Below are 17,522 nucleotides of genomic sequence, written 5' to 3' on the forward strand. Positions count from 1 at the left end.
ACCTCACACGCCTCCCAGCCTTTGGCCAACATCTTGCCATAGTCGTCCGCAACGTGCTGCTTCTCCGTCCCAGAAACTGCATCGTGATGCTGGGCCACTCCCATCGCCCGCTCTGAATTTAAAAATACACGGTTAAAGGCAGGAACAACTCACTTGACTGTCCTTAGGCAGGCGGGCAGGAGGGACAGCCAGAGAGAGTGCAGCTAAAGACAGAGTCAAGTCCCAACCCATCACAGCATCAACCCAGGGAGACCGAGAGGGGAAAGTAAGGGTTAATAACAATAGAAGTAAAATTGTATCGTTAGGACTGAACGTGCAGTTGAAGAAGACAATGCAGGAACTGAATAGGGCGGGAGTTTTCAGAGAATCCCTACAGTGCAGAAGGAGGCCATTCGACTCATCGAGCCTGCACCAATATCTGGAATTAAGAATCTACTGATGACCATGAAACCATTGTCGGAAAAACCCATCTGGGTCACTAATGTCCTTTAGGGAAGGAAATCTGCCGTCCTTACCCGGTCTGGCCTACATGTGACTCCAGAGCCACAGCAATGTGGTTGACTCTCAACTGCCCTCTGAAATGGCCGAGCGAGACACTCAGTTCAAGGGCGACTAGGGATGGGCAATAAATGCTGGCCCGGCCAGCGACACCCACGTCCCATGGATGAAACAAAACAACAATCCCACCCAGGCCCTATCCCCATTCGGCCCATCGAGTCTGCACCGACCACAATCCCACCAAGGCTCTATCCCCTTAACCCCACATATTTACCCTGCTAATCCCCTGACACTAAGGAGCAATTTAGCATGACCAATCCTGACAGGTGGGGGCTAGGCAGGTGCGGGGTGTAAAGGCGGGATATAGCTGTGGGATGAGGACTCACTCAGTACAGAGCTGTCTCCAACACCGTAAGGGCCACTGTTGGCAGCCGAATCCGCCAAAACCTCCAGCTGATTGCAGACCTAGAGAGAGAGACATGGTGAGGACAGTAACTCACTGACCAATGAAAGAAACTCTTCCAAATTCCCAATCAGCATCCCAGTGTTCCCTCCGGATCTCCATCCCATCTGCCGCGTGACCGAATCTACTTTGTGTAACTTTGTGCAGAGGTGGAGTTACAGAGCCACTCCTTTTAACACGAGGAGCTTGAAATTCTGTGCAGTGTGGGGCGCCTCGTAAGGCCCATGTGTCTCCGCAAGGACCCCCCCCCCCCCTCCGTCCGCATGAACCCCAGTGCCGCAAGGACCCTCCCTCCCCGTGACACAGAGACCACAAAGATCCCCCCCCCCAACAAGGACACCCACCATGAAACCAACACCCCACACGACCTTCCTACATAAATCCTGCAGCCTCCCCAGCCTCACTCCCCTTACATCACCCCCTCCCACACATCATCCCCCGACACCAAAGCCCCCCACACCCCCCCCCCGACACCGAACCCCCCCCAGCCCCCGACACCAAAATCCTGCCACCCCCCCGACACCGAACCACCCCCCCCCACCCCGACACCGAACCACCCCATCCCCAGACACCGAACCGCTCTCCCCACCTCCCCCGGACCCGGGCACCGTCGAATAAGAAGGGATTTACAAGCCAGTGACGGAGGTTAGAATCTAAAGCCCGCGCACCTGAAGGAAATTGTTGCTGAGTCTCTCGTATCGTTTCAGAGCTGGCCGGCTGGTGAAGTATCCGGTCCAGAACATGTGGGCACCGTCCGCGTACGGGAAAAAATCATCAGACTTCACAGACCTACAGAGGAATTTGTATTTAAACAGCAGAGGGTTTAACAGCTGCAGTTCCACTGCTCCTCTCACACTGTGGCCTCACTTGGGCCTGGGCTTGTGACAGATTGAATAATATTTTAGAGTCATAGAGGTTTACAGCATGGAAAGAGGCCCTTCGGCCCAACTTGTCCATGCCACCCTTTTTTTTTAAACCCCTAAGCTAATCCCAATTGCCAGCATTTGGCCCATATCCCTCTATACTCTTCTTACCCATGTAACTATCTAAATGCTTTTTAAATGCTTTATAAGGAGAGACTGGGAATTTTTTCTCTGGAGCGTAGGAGGCTGAGGGGTGATCTTATAGAGGTCTATAAAATAATGAGGGGCACAGATCAGCTAGATAGTCAACACCTTTTCCCAAAGGTAGGGGAATCTAAAACTAGAGGGCACAGGTTTAAGGTGAGAGGGGAGAGATACAAAAGTGTCCAGAGGGGCAAAATTTTGTCTTTTAAAAAGCATTTAGACAGTTACATGGGTACGGTGGGTGTAGCGGGATATGGGCCAATTGGGACTAGCTTAGGGGTTTAAAAAAAATGGGCGGCATGGACAAGTTGGGCCGAAGGGCCTGTTTCCATGCTGTAAACCTCTAACCCTCTAAAAGACAAAATTGTACCCACCTTCACTACTGCCTCTGGCAGCTTGTTCCAGACACTCACCACCCTCTAAATGAAATAATTGCCCCCCTGGACCCTTTCACATTTTAATTTAATATTTTCAAATCAAGTTATAGAAAGTGAACAATCTCCCTCCTTATTCGACGGTGCCCGGGTCAGGGTAGGGGGGAGCAGTTCAGTGTCGGGCGGGGAGGGGGGGGGGATGGCGGGATTTCAGTGTCGGGAGGGTGGGGCGGGTTCAGTGTTGGGGGGGGTTTGGTGTTGGGGGTGATGTGTGGGAGGGGGTGATGTAAGGGGGTGGAGTGAGGCTGGGGAGGCTGCAGGATTGGTGGTGATAAGGTGCAAGGAATATGCAATTTGATCACAATCCTGTACTTGAGACAAAGGATCAAAGGATATGAGGGGAAGGAGGGAATCAGGATATTGAGTTTGATGATCAGCCATGATCACCATGAATGACAGAGCAGACTCGAAGGGCCGAATGGCCTCCTCCTGCTCCTATCTTCTCCGTTTCTAATAGCAGTGGAGCAAAATGTGACAGGAAGTGTGCTATTCTGGAAGATCTTTATAGGACGGGGTATAGAGTATAAAAGCTGGAGTCTGATGATGCAGCTGTATAGAACGCTGGTTAGGCCACATTTGGAAGCCTTTATAGGACGGGGTATAGAGTATAAAAGCTGGAGTCTGATGATGCAGCTGTATAGAACGCTGGTTAGGCCACATTTGGAGTACTGCGTCCAGTTCTGGTCGCCGCACTACCAGAAGGACGTGGAGGCATTGGAGAGAGTGCAGAGAAGGTTTACCAGGATGTTGCCTGGTATGGAGGGTCTTAGCTATGAGGAGAGATTGGGTAGACTGGGGTTGTTCTCCTTGGAAAGACGGAGAATGAGGGGAGATCTAATAGAGGTATACAAGATTATGAAGGGTATAGATAGGGTGAACAGTGGGAAGCTTTTTCCCAGGTCGGAGGTGACGATCACGAGGGGTCACGGGCTCAAGCTGAGAGGGGCGAAGTATAACTCAGACATCAGAGGGACGTTTTTTACACAGAGGGTGGTGGGGGCCTGGAATGCGCTGCCAAGTAGGGTGGTGGAGGCAGGCACGCTGACATCGTTTAAGACTTACCTGGATAGTCACATGAGCAGCCTGGGAATGGAGGGATACAAACGATTGGTCTAGTTGGACCAAGGAGCGGCACAGGCTTGGAGGGCCGAAGGGCCTGTTTCCTGTGCTGTACTGTTCTTTGTTCTTTGTTCTTATCTGTCATTTGTTGAAAATTATAGGCCGGCATGGTGGCACAGTGGTTTGCACTGCAGCCTCACAGCGCCAGGGACCCGGGCTCCATTCCCGGCCTCGGGTCACTGTCTGTGCGGAGTCTGCACGTTCTCCCCGTATCTGCGTGGGTTTCCTCCGGGTGCTCCGGTTTCCTCCCACTGTCCCAAAGACGTGCTGGTTAGGGTGCGTTGGCCGTGCTAAATTCTCCCTCAGTGTAACCCGAACAGGCGCCGGAGTGTGTGGCGACTGGGGGATTTTCACAGTGACTTCATTGCAGTGTTAATGGAAGCCTTACTTGTGACACTAATAAATAAACCTTAAACTGTTCAATATCAAACTTGATTTCCAAAATGCACGGAGGTTTTGCTAAGCCTCCTGGGCTCCTCATTGTAAATAACACTTTGGGATTGAGTTGATGAAATCTAGGAGACCGGGAACATGTCCAGGAGGAACAGGTAGCTTGGGGAAAAATGGTTCCCAAAGTTCTCCACCACTGGCGAGGGGGGGTTCAGCCCACGCCAGGGTCTGGCAGAGATTCAGTGACAGGGATTCGTAGAATCATACAGCGCAGAAGAGGCCCTTCAGCCCATCGAGTCGGCACTGGCACATTAGAAACACCTGAACTCCCACCTAATGCCACTCACCAGCACTTGGCCCATCGCCCTGAATGTTATGATGTGTCAAGTGCCCATCCAGGTACTTTTTAAAGGATGTGAGGCCACCCGCCTCCACCACCCTCCCAGGCAGCGCATTCCAGACCCTCACCACCCTCTGGGTAACTGCCATTAGACAACAGCATTGTCACTGCACCCTGTGATAACATAGAGGGTGGAGGGGGTATGAGAGAGAGCCCCTATTCCTGCATTCTGATCATCGAGAGCAGGGCAGGGAGGCTGGGCACCGGTTAAGAATCAACACCATTGGGCCGAAGGGCCTGTTTCCGTGCTGCATTGCTCTGTGAAGTCCAGGATGGGAGGGGAGGAGGGTGGAAGCACAGCTTGAGACTTACCAGGTGAGATTTGCCTTGTTCAGCTGATACAGATAGCAGGACGGGGTGGAGTAGAACACATTCACATCACTCCCATTGCTTTGCTAATCAGAAACAAACAAGAGGCAATGAATGAATATTTTCATCACCCAAAACACAACCACACTTTCATCAGCTGAGCCCGTTCCAAGCCCCCGATTTCCCGGCCTGGAGGAACAGGGTTGGACAGGGACTCACAAATCCGACAATTGTGCTCACAAAATTCCGGCCTCAGGTCACCGTCTGTGTGGAGTCTGCACGTTCTCCCCGTGTCTGCGTGGGTTTCCTCCGGGTGCTCCAGTTTCCTCCCACAGTCCAAAAACGTGTAGGTTAAGGGGATTGGCCATGCTAAATTGCCCCTTAATGGCCAAAGATATATAGGTTAGGGGGCTTAGCCATGCTAAATTGCCCCTTAATGGCCAAAGATATATAGGTTAGGGGGATTAGCCATGCTAAATTGCCCCTTAGTGTCCCAAGATATGTAGGTTAGGGGGATTATCGGGGTAAATACATGGGGTTACGAGGATAGGGCTTGGGTGAGATGCTCTATCAGAGTCGGTACAGACTCGATGGGCTGAACGGCCTCCTTCTGCACTGCAGGATTCTATCATACTATGACAATGCAGAGAAGCGTCAGGAATTTCTGGAAGGTTCGCAGACAGTATCGGGGTCCCAATCTCAATCTGACAGTACCCACCTGGGAACGTGCCCAGGAGTCGGGTGGCAGTGGGTACAGTCTTTACCACTCCATGGATACCCCGAGGCACTTCTTGAAGTGTGATCGATGTTGCAATGGAGGAAATGCAGCAGCCAATTTGTGCACAGCAAGATCCCACCAGCAGCACCGTGATCCCGTTAGGGAGGGGTACAGGAAGGCTTGGCGGGGGGGGGGGGGGGGGGGGGTAGGCCTGATCAACATCTGTAAAGTGTACATCCAGATGTAAATATCAGACTGTATGTCTGATTCTCAGAGACCAAACAGCCGGCGAGCGCACTGTCTTCCCCACCTCACGGAGGGTCAGTGGGCAGCTAAGTGGCTGATCACAAAACCCCCCCACCCTTATGACTCCACCCTCAGCACAGTAGCACGGTGGTTAGCACTGCTGCTTCACAGCTCCAGAGACCTGGGTTCGATTCCCGGCTTGGGTCACTGTCTGTGTGGAGTTTGCACATTCTCCTCGTGTCTCCGTGGGTTTCCTCCGGGAGCTCCGGTTTCCTCCCACAGTCCAAAGATGTGCGGGTTAGGTTGATTGGCCATGCTAAAATTGCCCTTAGTGTCTTGAAATGCGTAGGTTAAAGGGATTAGTGGGTAAAATATATGGGGGTAGGCCCTGGGTGGGATTGTGGTCGGTGCAGACTCGATGGGCCGAATGGCCTCTTTCTGTGCTGTAGGATTTCTATGATTTCTCTCCCCACATTTGCTGTGGAGAAGAGGCAGACTTACAAAAGTTAAAGTTTATTTATTGGTGTCACAAGTAGGCTTACATTAACACTGCAATGAAGTTACTGTGAAAATCCCTTAGTCGCCCACACTCCGGCGCCAGTTCGGGTCAATCCACCCTAACCAGCACGTCTTTCAGACTGTGGGAGGAAACCGGAGCACCCGGAGGAAACCCACGCAGACACGGGGAGAACGTGCAGACTCCACACAGACAGCGACCCAAGCCGGGAATCGAACCCGGTTCCCTGGCGCTGTGAGGCAGCAGTGCTAACCACTGTGCTACCACGGACCAATGTTTGCACAGTGAAGACTCCCGGAATCTCACAGTTCGCTCCTACAAATCCACGACATATTGTTAAGGAGTTCCCTGTTTTGGGACTTTAGACTGAATGATTCACCCCTGACCCCAAATTCACCTCAAAATAGCATTAGAAAGAGCGACTGTGAATTGGGGAATGGTGTAGGATCCAGAGAGACTGTGAATTGGGGAATGGTGTAGGGCCCAGAGAGACTGTGAATTGGGGAGTGGTGTAGGATCCAGAGAGACTGTGAATTGGGGAGTGGTGTAGGGCCCAGAGAGACTGTGAATTGGGGAGTGGTGTAGGATCCAGAGAGACTGAATTGGGGAATGGTGTAGGATCCAGAGAGACTGTGAATTGGGGAATGGTGTAGGGCCCAGAGAGACTGTGAATTGGGGAGTGGTGTAGGATCCAGAGAGACTGTGAATTGGGGAGTGGTGTAGGGCCCAGAGAGACTGTGAATTGGGGAGTGGTGTAGGATCCAGAGAGACTGAATTGGGGAATGGTGTAGGGCCCAGAGAGACTGTGAATTGGGGAATGGTGTAGGGCCCAGAGAGACTGTGAATTGGGAAATAGTGTAGGATCCAGAGAGACTGTGAATTGGGGAATAGTGTAGGCCCCAGAGAGAGACTGTAAGTAAAGCTGAATTAAACACAGTTGCTGGAAAGTGAGCAGATGAGAGTTTTGTCGAGATATTACCGCAGCGTTGACATATTTGATCAGTTTATCCAGATTCTTGTACCACATGCCCGCACTCTGAAAGTGGAAGTCTGATCCCATGGTCATGATGATGTGATTGGTTCTGTAGTTCTTTGCCTTAATTTAGGAAGCACACACTCTGTTAGACACTCACACACAAAGGCGCGAACATCGTAACAAAAGCAAAACACTGGAAACCCAAAACAAAAACAAAATATGCTGGAAAATCTCAGCAGTAACTGTGGAGAGAGAAACAGAGCCAATGTTTCAAAGAACAGTACAGTCCAGGAACAGGCCCTTCGGCCCACCAAGCCTGTACCAGCCCATGATGCCTTTCTAAAAACCCTTTGCCTCTACACTGTCCACCTCGCTCTATTCACTGCCGATTCATGTATCTGTCAAGATGCCTCTTAAACATTGCTATTGTATCTGCTTCTACCACCTCCTCTGGCAGCGCGTTCCAGGCACTTACCACCCCGTTTCCAGTTGAAATACAGTCCTCCGGACTCAAGATGTTAACTGTTTTCTCTCTCTACAGATGCTGCCTGACCTGCTGAGATTTTCTTAGCATTTACAGCGTGTGTTTTCCGATTACAACATCGCAAAACTTTTGAGAATTTCAACACCAACCAGTATTACAAATCTTTCTAAATCACCGGTTAGACCTCAGCTGGAGCAACCTGTTCAAACTGAAGGAATAATATGAAAGTCTTAAGGAAATTCAGAGGAGGTTCACTGGAATGGTCACTGGGGAGAAGGAATTAAGTCACCATTACAAACAGCGCAGCCCCTTTGGCCATTACAAACAGCGCAGCCCCTTTCACCATTACAAACAGTGTAGCCCCTTTGGCCATTACAAACGGCGCAACCTCTTTGGCCATTACAAACAGTGTAGCCCCTTTGGCCATTACAAACAGTGTAACCTCTTTGGCCATTACAAAGAGTGTGACCTCTTTGGCCATTACAAACAGTGTGACCTCTTTGGCCATTACAAACAGCGCAGCCCCTTTGGCCATTACAAACAGTGTAACCTCTTTGGCCATTACAAACAGTGTAACCTCTTTGGCTATTACAAACAGTGTGACCTCTTTGGCCATTACAAACAGCGCAGCCCCTTTGGCCATTACAAACAGCGCAGCCCCTTTGGCAATTACAAACAAACACAGCCCCACTGTGTGGTACTGTTAGGAGATTGGTCACAACCCAGCATGGGCGAGACGTTGCCCCATATAGGGAAAAGGATAGAGAGCTGAGCTCAGGACAAGCTCCACTCTGTCTGAGACCGGAGTTATATCGCGGGACGGGACAGGGAGTGAAGGGTGCAGCACCTCCCAGTGGCGAGGACTGTTAAACAGAAGATCAGAGGCTAGAATCAGACTGGGGAGCCGGTTTGTGGCCAGCCTCCTGACTATCTGACTCTGGCAGGCATCACAGCAGGAGACCAGCCTCTCCTGAACTCTCAGCAAGACGTCCCAGCAGAGGAGAGAGAGTGGGCCGAGGAGCAGGAACTCTGGCCGATGTTTTCCTCCCCCGTTACGGAGGCTCAGTGTACGGTTCTAAACACCCAGCCAAAACGGTGGGGGAATCTCACGTCTGACGTGAATCCGCGTGGAAGGCAAGCGGAACTCACCTGCCGGTGTGCAATCTGTATGAAATAGGAAACTATCTCGTCCACGTTATACTCCTCCATGCCTTTATCATCCTTGATGGGGTCATCCGTACAAAGCACATCCCAGCAGAGCCGGCTCGGAGGGTTATATCCGTTGGGAAGAACACCTGGAAAAAGACGCAAGAAGCTTGAATGATTCTTCCGACCAAGTAAACTAAAAGGTAAGTGAGGATGGTGTTAACTATAACCCTGTGTCCAATCAAACAGGTGGTGGAGTTCTTTCATAAACCCCAAACAGTTTTACTCCCACGCTTCCTTCCCCGCTCTCCTCCCCGCCGCCATCTTGAATTCACTCTGCTTCCCTCTCCAAACCAAGCTGCCATTTAATTGTTTTATTTTAAGGGCGCGGTCCCCACTAGCAAGGCTCAGTATTTATTGCCCATCCCCCCCCCCCCCCCCCCCCCCGACTGCCCCGGAGAAAGTGGCGGCCAGCCACCTTCGTGTACGTAACCGGGTGACCCGCTCGGCATTCCGGAGAGTCACCCCCATTACTGTGCGTATGGAGTCGCATATCATAGAATCCCTACGGAGCAGAAAGAGGCCATCCGGCCCATCGAGTCTGCGCCGGCTCTCTGACAGAGCATTCCTGCAAGCCCACACTTTTACCCTGCTAATCCACCTAACCCACACATTATTGGACACTGAGGGGCAATTTAGCATGGCCAATCCACCTAACCTGCACATCTTTGTGACACTAAGGGGCAAACCAGCCTCCCATCCATTGACTCTGTCTACACTTCCCGCTACCTCGGCAAAGCAGCCAGCATAATTAAGGACCTCATGCACCCCGGACATTCTCTCTTCCACCTTCTTCTGTCAGGAAAAAGATACAAAAGTCTGAGGTCACGTACCAACCGACTCAAGAACAGCTTCTTCCCTGCTGCTGTCAGACTTTTGAATGGACCTACCTTGCATTAAGTTGATCTTTCTCGACACCCTAGCTATGACTGTAGCACTACATTCTGCACCCTCTCCTTTCCTTCTCTATGTATGGTATGCCTTGTCTGTATAGCGCACAAGAAACAACACTTTTCACTGTATGTTAATACGTGTGACAATAATAAATCAAATCAATTTAGCATGGCCAATCCACCTAACCTGGACATCTTTGGACACGAAGGGACAATTTAGCATGGCCAATCCACCTAACCTGGACATCTTTGGACACGAAGGGACAATTTAGCATGGCCAATCCACCTAACCTACACATCTTTGGACTGTGGGAGGAAACTGGAGCACCCGAAGGAAATCCACGCAGACACGAGGAGAACGTGCAAACTCCGCACAGACAGTAACCTGAGGCTGGAATTGAACCCGGGTCCCTGGCATTGCGAGGCAGCAGTGCTAACCACTGTGCCACCGTGCCGCCCCTATCAACCAGATCGGGTAAGGGTGGCAGATTTCCTGCCCTGTAGTGAACCAGCTGGGTCAATTCCTGCCGTTACTGACACAAACCTTTCATTCTAGGTGATCAATTGAACTGAAATTCTCCATCTGCCTGTGTGAGATTTGAACTCATGCCCCTGGACCATTTGTCTAGGCCTCTGGGTTACTCGCCCGGTAACATTCCCACTATACCATCGTATCCAATGATCTCATTACCATTCCTTCCCCTCCAAATCCAAGCAATGCCCATCGCTTTAAATCTCCACTCTTAATAACCTTTCTTATACCATCCTCTGCTTGTAACTCTCACTGTAGCGTCAAGCTTCTTAAGGGGAATTAGGGATGGGTAATAAATGCTGATCCAGCAGCGATGCCCACATCCCATAAAACAAGCTGCTTTTACAGTACTTATTTTTATTCATTCATGGGACATGGGCGTCGCTGGCTGGGCCAACATTTATTACCCATCCCTAGTTGTCCTTGAACTGATTGGCTCGCTGGGCCATTTCAGAGGGCAGTTGAGAGTCAACCACATTGCTGTGGCTCTGGAGTCACATGTAGGCCAGACCGGGTAAGGACGGCAGATTTCCTTCCCTAAAGGGACATTAGTGACCCAGATGCGTTTTTCCAACAATGGTTTCATGGTCATCAGTAGATTCTTAATTCCAGATATTTTTTATCGAATTCAAATTCCACCATCTGCCGTGGCGGGATTCGAACCCGGGTCCCCCAGAACATTAGCGGAGTTTCTGGATTAATAATCTCGCGATAATACCACTAAGCCATCGCCTCCTCATCGCCTCGCTGTTGATCTTACTCTAGTTACTCACACTGTTCCCCCCAGCAATGAAATCGCTGCAAAAACAGAGAACACACTTTCAATTCAGCAACTGGTAGCTGGAGGTGAGGGAGGAAGAGTGGGGAAACAGTTTGAACAACCTGTGAACAGGTCAGCATTGGGTTTCGCCAGATTGGCGCTGGCTCTCCACACTTGCTCCATTTCCCGGCGGTTTTCTCGGTCTTTCTTGTCCTGGTAATCCAGACGGCCAAAGAAAAAGCCATCAAAGCCCATCTGTAGAGAGAGCAATCGATAGAGAGAATATAACTCGCACTGTGTAACATTACCACAGCTTAGTGACTAATCCCTGCAAGTACGCTTCTCTGGATATTACCGAACAGGCAATGACCACCAGCAATAAGAGATACTCTGACCCCTTGACCTTCAATGGTGTTCCCATCACTGAATCCCCCACTGTCAACATCCTTGGGGTTACCATTGACCAGAAACTCAACTGGACTCACCACACAAACACAGTGGCTCCAAGAGCAGGTCAGAGGCTGGGAATACTGCAGCGAGTAACTCACCTCCTGACTCCCCAAAGCCTGTCCACCATCTACAAGGCACAAGTCAGGAGTGTGATGGAATACTCCCCACTTTCCTGGATCGGTGCAGCTCCAACAACATTCAAAGAGCTTGACACCATCCAGGACAAAGCAGCCCCGCTGATTGGCACCACATCCACAAACATCCACTCCCTTCACCACCGACGCTCAGTAGCAGCAGTGTGTACCATCTGCAAGATGCACTGCAGCAATTCACCAAAGATCCTTAGACAGCACCTTCCAAACCCACGACCGTTTCCATCTAGAAGGACAAGGGCAGCAGATACATGGGAACACCACCACCTGCAAGTTCCCCTCCAAACCGCTCACCATCCTGACTTGGAAATATATCGCCGTTCCTTCACTGTCGCTGGGTCCTGGATTTCCTTCCCTAATCCCTAACAGCGCCGTGGGTGTACCTACACCACATGGACTTCAGCGGCTCACCCCCACCTTCTCAAGGGGCAATTAGGGATGGGCAATAAATGCTGATCTAACCAGTGACCCACATCCCATAAATGAATAAAACAAGTTACACCAAGAGCTGGCACTGCTAACTAGCTATTGACTAGCAGATACACCAAGAGCTGGCATGGCTAACTAGCTATTAACTAGCAGCTACACCAAGAGCTGGCACTGCTAACTAGCAGCTGGCACTGCGAACTAGCTATTAACTAGCAGCTACGCCAAGAGCTGGCACTGCTAACTAGTTATTAACTAGCAGGTACGCCAAGAGCTGGCACTGCTAACTAGTTATTAACTAGCAGGTACGCCAAGAGCTGGCACTGCTAACTAGTTATTAACTAGCAGGTACGCCAAGAGCTGGCACTGCTAACTAGCTATTAACTAACAGCTACACTAAGAGCGAGCACTGCTAACTAGCTATCAACTAGCAGCTACGCCAAGAGCTGGCACTGCTAACTAGTTATTAATAGCAGGTACGCCAAGAGCTGGCACTGCTAACTAGCTATTAAGTAGCAGCTACATCAAGAGCTGGCACTGCTACCTAGTTATTAACTAGCAGATACACCAAGAGCAGGCACTGCTACCTAGTTATTAACTAGCAGATACACCAAGAGCAGGCACTGCTAACTAGCTATTAACTAGCAGTTATACCAAGAACGAGTACTGCTAACTTTCCATTAACTAGCAACCAACAGCTAGGCTGCAACTGCATCGTAACTGGCAAACTCCACCAACGAAATGTTAACACAACAATTTCAAATGGGAACAGCTAAATTAACAATGTTTTCAGTGAGGTTTCTGGACACAGAATGGGGTCTATAATTAGAGAGATAATTGGCTAATGAAATGCCTGTCGACGGTACCTGAGCAAAGAGGGAGGCTTGTTCCCGGGAGTGCCCAAACGGATCGATGTGCCAGGCTACCCGCGGCCGGGCACACTCGCCAAAAGTGTCATTCAGGAACTGGAAGCCCAGTGTCATTTGGTCGATGATGGGATTGTAGTGAGTGGTTGCCTCATCATTCATGCACCAGCCGCCATTCACAAACTCCAGCCTGCCTGTACAAACAAAACCCAATCCGTTACAACTGCAAATACCCAATCCCGTCCCGGAGTGACAGCTCCCAATCCGGCCCCCCCCGAGCTGGTTCAAACACCGGGGGGGAAACTGAGTCAATCCTTCAGATTAGTAAATCCCAGGTTCAACGCCCAGACTAGCGTACCGCCCTGAGCCGTGTGCTGACGTACCGCCCTGAGCCGTGTGCTGACGTACCGCCCCGACCCGTGTGCTGACGTACCGCCCCGACCCGTGTGCTGACGTACCGCCCCGACCCGTGTGCTGACGTACCGCCCCGACCCGTGTGCTGACGTAGCGCCCCGACCCGTGTGCTGACGTACCGCACCGACCCGTGTGCTGACGTACCGCCCCGACCCGTGTGCTGACGTACCGCCCCGACCCGTGTGCTGACGTACCGCCCCGACCCGTGTGCTGACGTACCGCCCCGACCCGTGTGCTGACGTACCGCCCCGACCCGTGTGCTGACGTACCGCACCGACCCGTGTGCTGACGTACCGCACCGACCCGTGTGCTGACGTACCGCACCGACCCGTGTGCTGACGTACCGCACCGACCCGTGTGCTGACGTACCGCCCCGACCCGTGTGCTGACGTACCGCCCCGACCCGTGTGCTGACGTACCGCCCCGACCCGTGTGCTGACGTACCGCCCCCGACCCGTGTGCTGACGTACCGCCCCGACCCGTGTGCTGACGTACCGCCCCGACCCGTGTGCTGACGTACCGCCCCGACCCGTGTGCTGACGTACCGCCCCGACCCGTGTGCTGACGTACCGCCCCGACCCGTGTGCTGACGTACCGCCCCGACCCGTGTGCTGACGTACCGCCCCGACCCGTGTGCTGACGTACCGCCCCGACCCGTGTGCTGACGTACCGCCCCGACCCGTGTGCTGACGTACCGCCCCGACCCGTGTGCTGACGTACCGCACCGACCCGTGTGCTGACGTACCGCACCGACCCGTGTGCTGACGTACCGCACCGACCCGTGTGCTGACGTACCGCCCTGAGCCGTGTGCTGACGTACCGCCCTGACCCGTGTGCTGACGTACCGCCCTGACCCGTGTGCTGACGTGCCGCCCCGACCCGTGTGCTGACGTGCCGCCCCGACCCGTGTGCTGACGTACCGCACCGACCCATTTGCTGACGTACCGCCCCGACCCATGTGCTGACGTACCGCCCCGACCCGTGTGCTGATGTACCGCACCGACCCGTGTGCTGACATACTGCCCCGACCCGTGTGCTGACGTACCGCCCTGAGCCGTGTGCTGACGTACTGCCCTGACCCGTGTGCTGACATACCGCCCCGACCCGCCGCCCCGACCCGTGTGCTGACGTGCCGCCCTGACCCATGTGCTGACGTACCTCACCGACCCGTGTGCTGACGTGCCGCCCCGACCCGTGTGCTGACGTGCCGCCCCGACCCGTGTGCTGACGCGCCGCCCCGCCCCGTGTGCTGATGTACCGCACCGACCCGTGTGCTGACGTACCGCACCGACCCGTGTGCTGACGTACCGCACCGACCCGTGTGCTGACGTACCGCACCGACCGACCCATGTGTTGATGCTACCATTTTTAAATTTCACAGAAAGCAGGAAGAATATTCACAGATTTTTCTCTGGTTGTGACATTGTAAATTGTAATGATTGGGATTGCAGTGAATCCATCGCTTTGTATTGGCAACATCCCTAAAGTAGCAAATACAAGAAACCTGACTCCAGGTTAATACAGATCGTCAAATCTTCAATGTGGAATCCATGACAAGGATGATCCACCACTGCCTGTTATGTTGCCCCAACCTGCGCGTTCCTGGCCTGTGCCCCCCCCCCCCCACCGCCCCCCCCCCCCCACCCCCCCACCGCCCCCCCCCCCCCACCGCCCCCTCCCCCCCCACCGCCCCCCTCCCCCACCGCCCCCCCCCCCCCCCCCCCCCGCCCCCCCCCCCCCGCCCCCCCCCCACCCGCCCCCCACCGCCCCCCCCCCCCCCCACCGCCCCCCCCCCCCCCCCCCCCCCACCGCCCCCCCCCCCCCCCCCCCCACCGCCCCCCCCCCCCCCCCCCACCGCCCCCCCCCCCGCCCCCCCCCCCCCGCCCCCCCCCCCCCGCCCCCCCCCCCCCCCCCCCCCCGCCCCCCCCCGCCCCCCCCCCCCCCCGCCCCCCCCCCCCCCGCCCCCCCCCCCCCCCCCGCCCCCCCCCGCCCCCCCCGCCCGCCCCCCCCCCCCCCCGCCCCCCCCCCGCCCCCCCCCCCCCCCCCCCCCCCCCGCCCCGCCCCCCCCGCCCCCCCCCCGCCCCCCCCCCCCCCCCCCCCCCCCCCCCCCCCACCCCACCACCGCACGTGCTCCAACGCACCTTCATTGACCAGCTGTGTGACCACCTTCTTCGTACGGTCACTCTGTTGCTTCCACCAGCGATAGAAGAAAGCTACCTCCACGTAGATGAATCTTTTGGCCGGGTCTGCGTACAGTTGTGGGATCACAGAGTCTAGAATGTATTGTACCCCAGCACGCTGGATTCCAGTCTCGCCTGAACAGGGTAAAAAAACAAAAACTATTTCCTGAACTTGAGCATCAAAACATCTGAAAACATCACAGCTGTCTCGGGAAAGCAAACCAGATGTAGACGGATATGTCAGGTAGCCGGAGCCGGTCTTGCTGCTCAGTTAAACCCTGGCTCATCTACACCACATCCCCATGACCCGGAATCGTTCCGCATTCCTTCATATCCTCACTCGGCAGTAATCTCCGTCTCCAAAGCTCCCATTGTCCCAGTGTTTTAGGGTGAACAAGTTCTAGATTTTTTCACTTTGCTCCTTTCCAAAGGGCTGCTTCCTCATTTCACCTCCCGAGAGCCTGGTTCAAAGGTTGAGACTCACACACAGGGAGGAATGTTGGCCCAGGGCACTGAGAGGGTTCTCTGATCTTCTTCAAACATTACCAGGAAACTTTATATCTGATCTGAAAGCCACAGCCTCAGAATGCAGAACTCCCTCACAAGAGTCCTGAGCGTCTTAATACAGAATTATAGCTGTTACCCCCGAGGATCTCGGCGCAGAGTTATAGCTGTTACCCGAGAGTCTTATACAGAGTTATAGCTGTTACCCCAAGGGTCTTATACAGAGTTGTAGCTGTTACCCGAGAGTCTTATACAGAGTTATAGCTGTACCCCGAGGGTCTCAGTACAGAGTTATAGCTGTTACCCCGAGGTCTCAGTACAGAGTTATAGCTGTTACCCTGAGGGTCTCAGTGCAGAGTTATAGCTGTTACCCTGAGGGTCTCGGTACAGAGTTATAGCTGTTACCCTGAGGGTCTCGGTACAGAGTTATAGCTGTTACCCTGAGGGTCTCGGTACAGAGTTATAGCTGTTACCCTGAGGGTCTCGGTACAGAGTTATAGCTGTTACCCTGAGGGTCTCGGTACAGAGTTATAGCTGTTACCCTGAGGGTCTCGGTGCAGAGTTATAGCTGTTACCCCGAGGGTCTTATACAGAGTTATAGCTGTTACCCCGAGGGTCTCAGTACAGAGTTATAGCTGTTACCCTGAGGGTCTCGGTGCAGAGTCACCGCTGTCAGAACAGAATTACAGTAAAGTGTTGTATATTTACCTCCGTAGTAATACTGATCCACTGTTTTAAGCCAGCCCACATCATCGTGCGAGTGTGGGACCAGGTGAACATTCAGCATCTTGGGTTTGACAGGAGGACACGCCTTGTGGAGGATGAAAGAAAAGTCACATTAATATTTAAAATGAGAATAAAATTCCACCGAGCGGAAGCCCGGGTTCGTTTCCTTACCCAGTGCGTGCGCTGGATCCCAAGGACAAGGATGTTCATTGGGAAATCTCTCCCTGCCCCAGTGTGAAGACAGGTTCAAGGTTAGCACCTTTCACACTGCCTCACCAATCATTCGAGTCTGGTTTCCAAACCTGCAAAAAACACCGAGTTCATCGAAAACTCTACTGTCCACACGAACTCACAGCCGGTCCTAATCGCCCCGTAGCTTGTTATAGCGCACACTGCAGCTACACCTCTCGTTTCAAATTCTTACCTTTATTGCCAAGTTCCTCCATGACCTCCCTGACCCCCTCCCCATCTCTGCCTCCTCCCCCCCTCCCTCCATCTCTGCCTCCTCCCCTCTCCGCCTCCTCCCTCCCTCTCTGCCTCCTCCCTCCCTCCCCATCTCTGCCTCCTCCCTCCCTCTCTGCCTCCTCCCTCCCTCTCCCTCCCTCTCTGCCTCCTCCCTCCCTCTCCCTCCATCTCTGCCTCCTCCCTCCCTCTCCCTCCATCTCTGCCTCCTCCCTCCCTCTCCCTCCATCTCTGCCTCCTCCCTCCCGCTCTGCCTCCCTTCCTCCAGCACTACCTCCCTCCCGCGCTGCCTCCTCCCTCCCTCCCACTCTGCCTCCTCCCTCCCACTCT

At 53.5% G+C, this 17,522-nt stretch overlaps 1 protein-coding gene across 2 annotated transcripts in view; it reads right to left on the reverse strand.

Annotated features, from left to right (window-relative positions):
* Positions 1-16,814, reverse strand: part of man2b1 (mannosidase, alpha, class 2B, member 1) — a 32,614-nt gene extending 15,800 nt beyond the window's left edge. The window contains exons 1-10 of one of the 2 annotated variants that reach the window (XM_078235010.1): positions 16,713-16,814; positions 15,462-15,635; positions 12,907-13,100; positions 11,135-11,267; positions 8,771-8,916; positions 7,141-7,257; positions 4,684-4,766; positions 1,630-1,750; positions 885-963; positions 3-112 (exon numbers count right to left, since the gene is read on the reverse strand). In XM_078235010.1, the coding sequence (XP_078091136.1) occupies positions 3-112; positions 885-963; positions 1,630-1,750; positions 4,684-4,766; positions 7,141-7,257; positions 8,771-8,916; positions 11,135-11,267; positions 12,907-13,100; positions 15,462-15,635; positions 16,713-16,791 (1,236 nt within the window). In that variant the 5' untranslated portion in view covers positions 16,792-16,814. The remainder of the gene's footprint in view (positions 1-2; positions 113-884; positions 964-1,629; positions 1,751-4,683; positions 4,767-7,140; positions 7,258-8,770; positions 8,917-11,134; positions 11,268-12,906; positions 13,101-15,461; positions 15,636-16,712) is intronic. The other variant, XM_078235011.1, reaches the window with a different exon arrangement.
* Between the last annotated feature and the right edge of the window lie 708 nt (positions 16,815-17,522).

The sequence above is a fragment of the Mustelus asterias genome, chromosome 19 (genome assembly GCF_964213995.1).
Source record: "Mustelus asterias chromosome 19, sMusAst1.hap1.1, whole genome shotgun sequence".
NCBI classification, from domain to species: domain Eukaryota; kingdom Metazoa; phylum Chordata; class Chondrichthyes; order Carcharhiniformes; family Triakidae; genus Mustelus; species Mustelus asterias.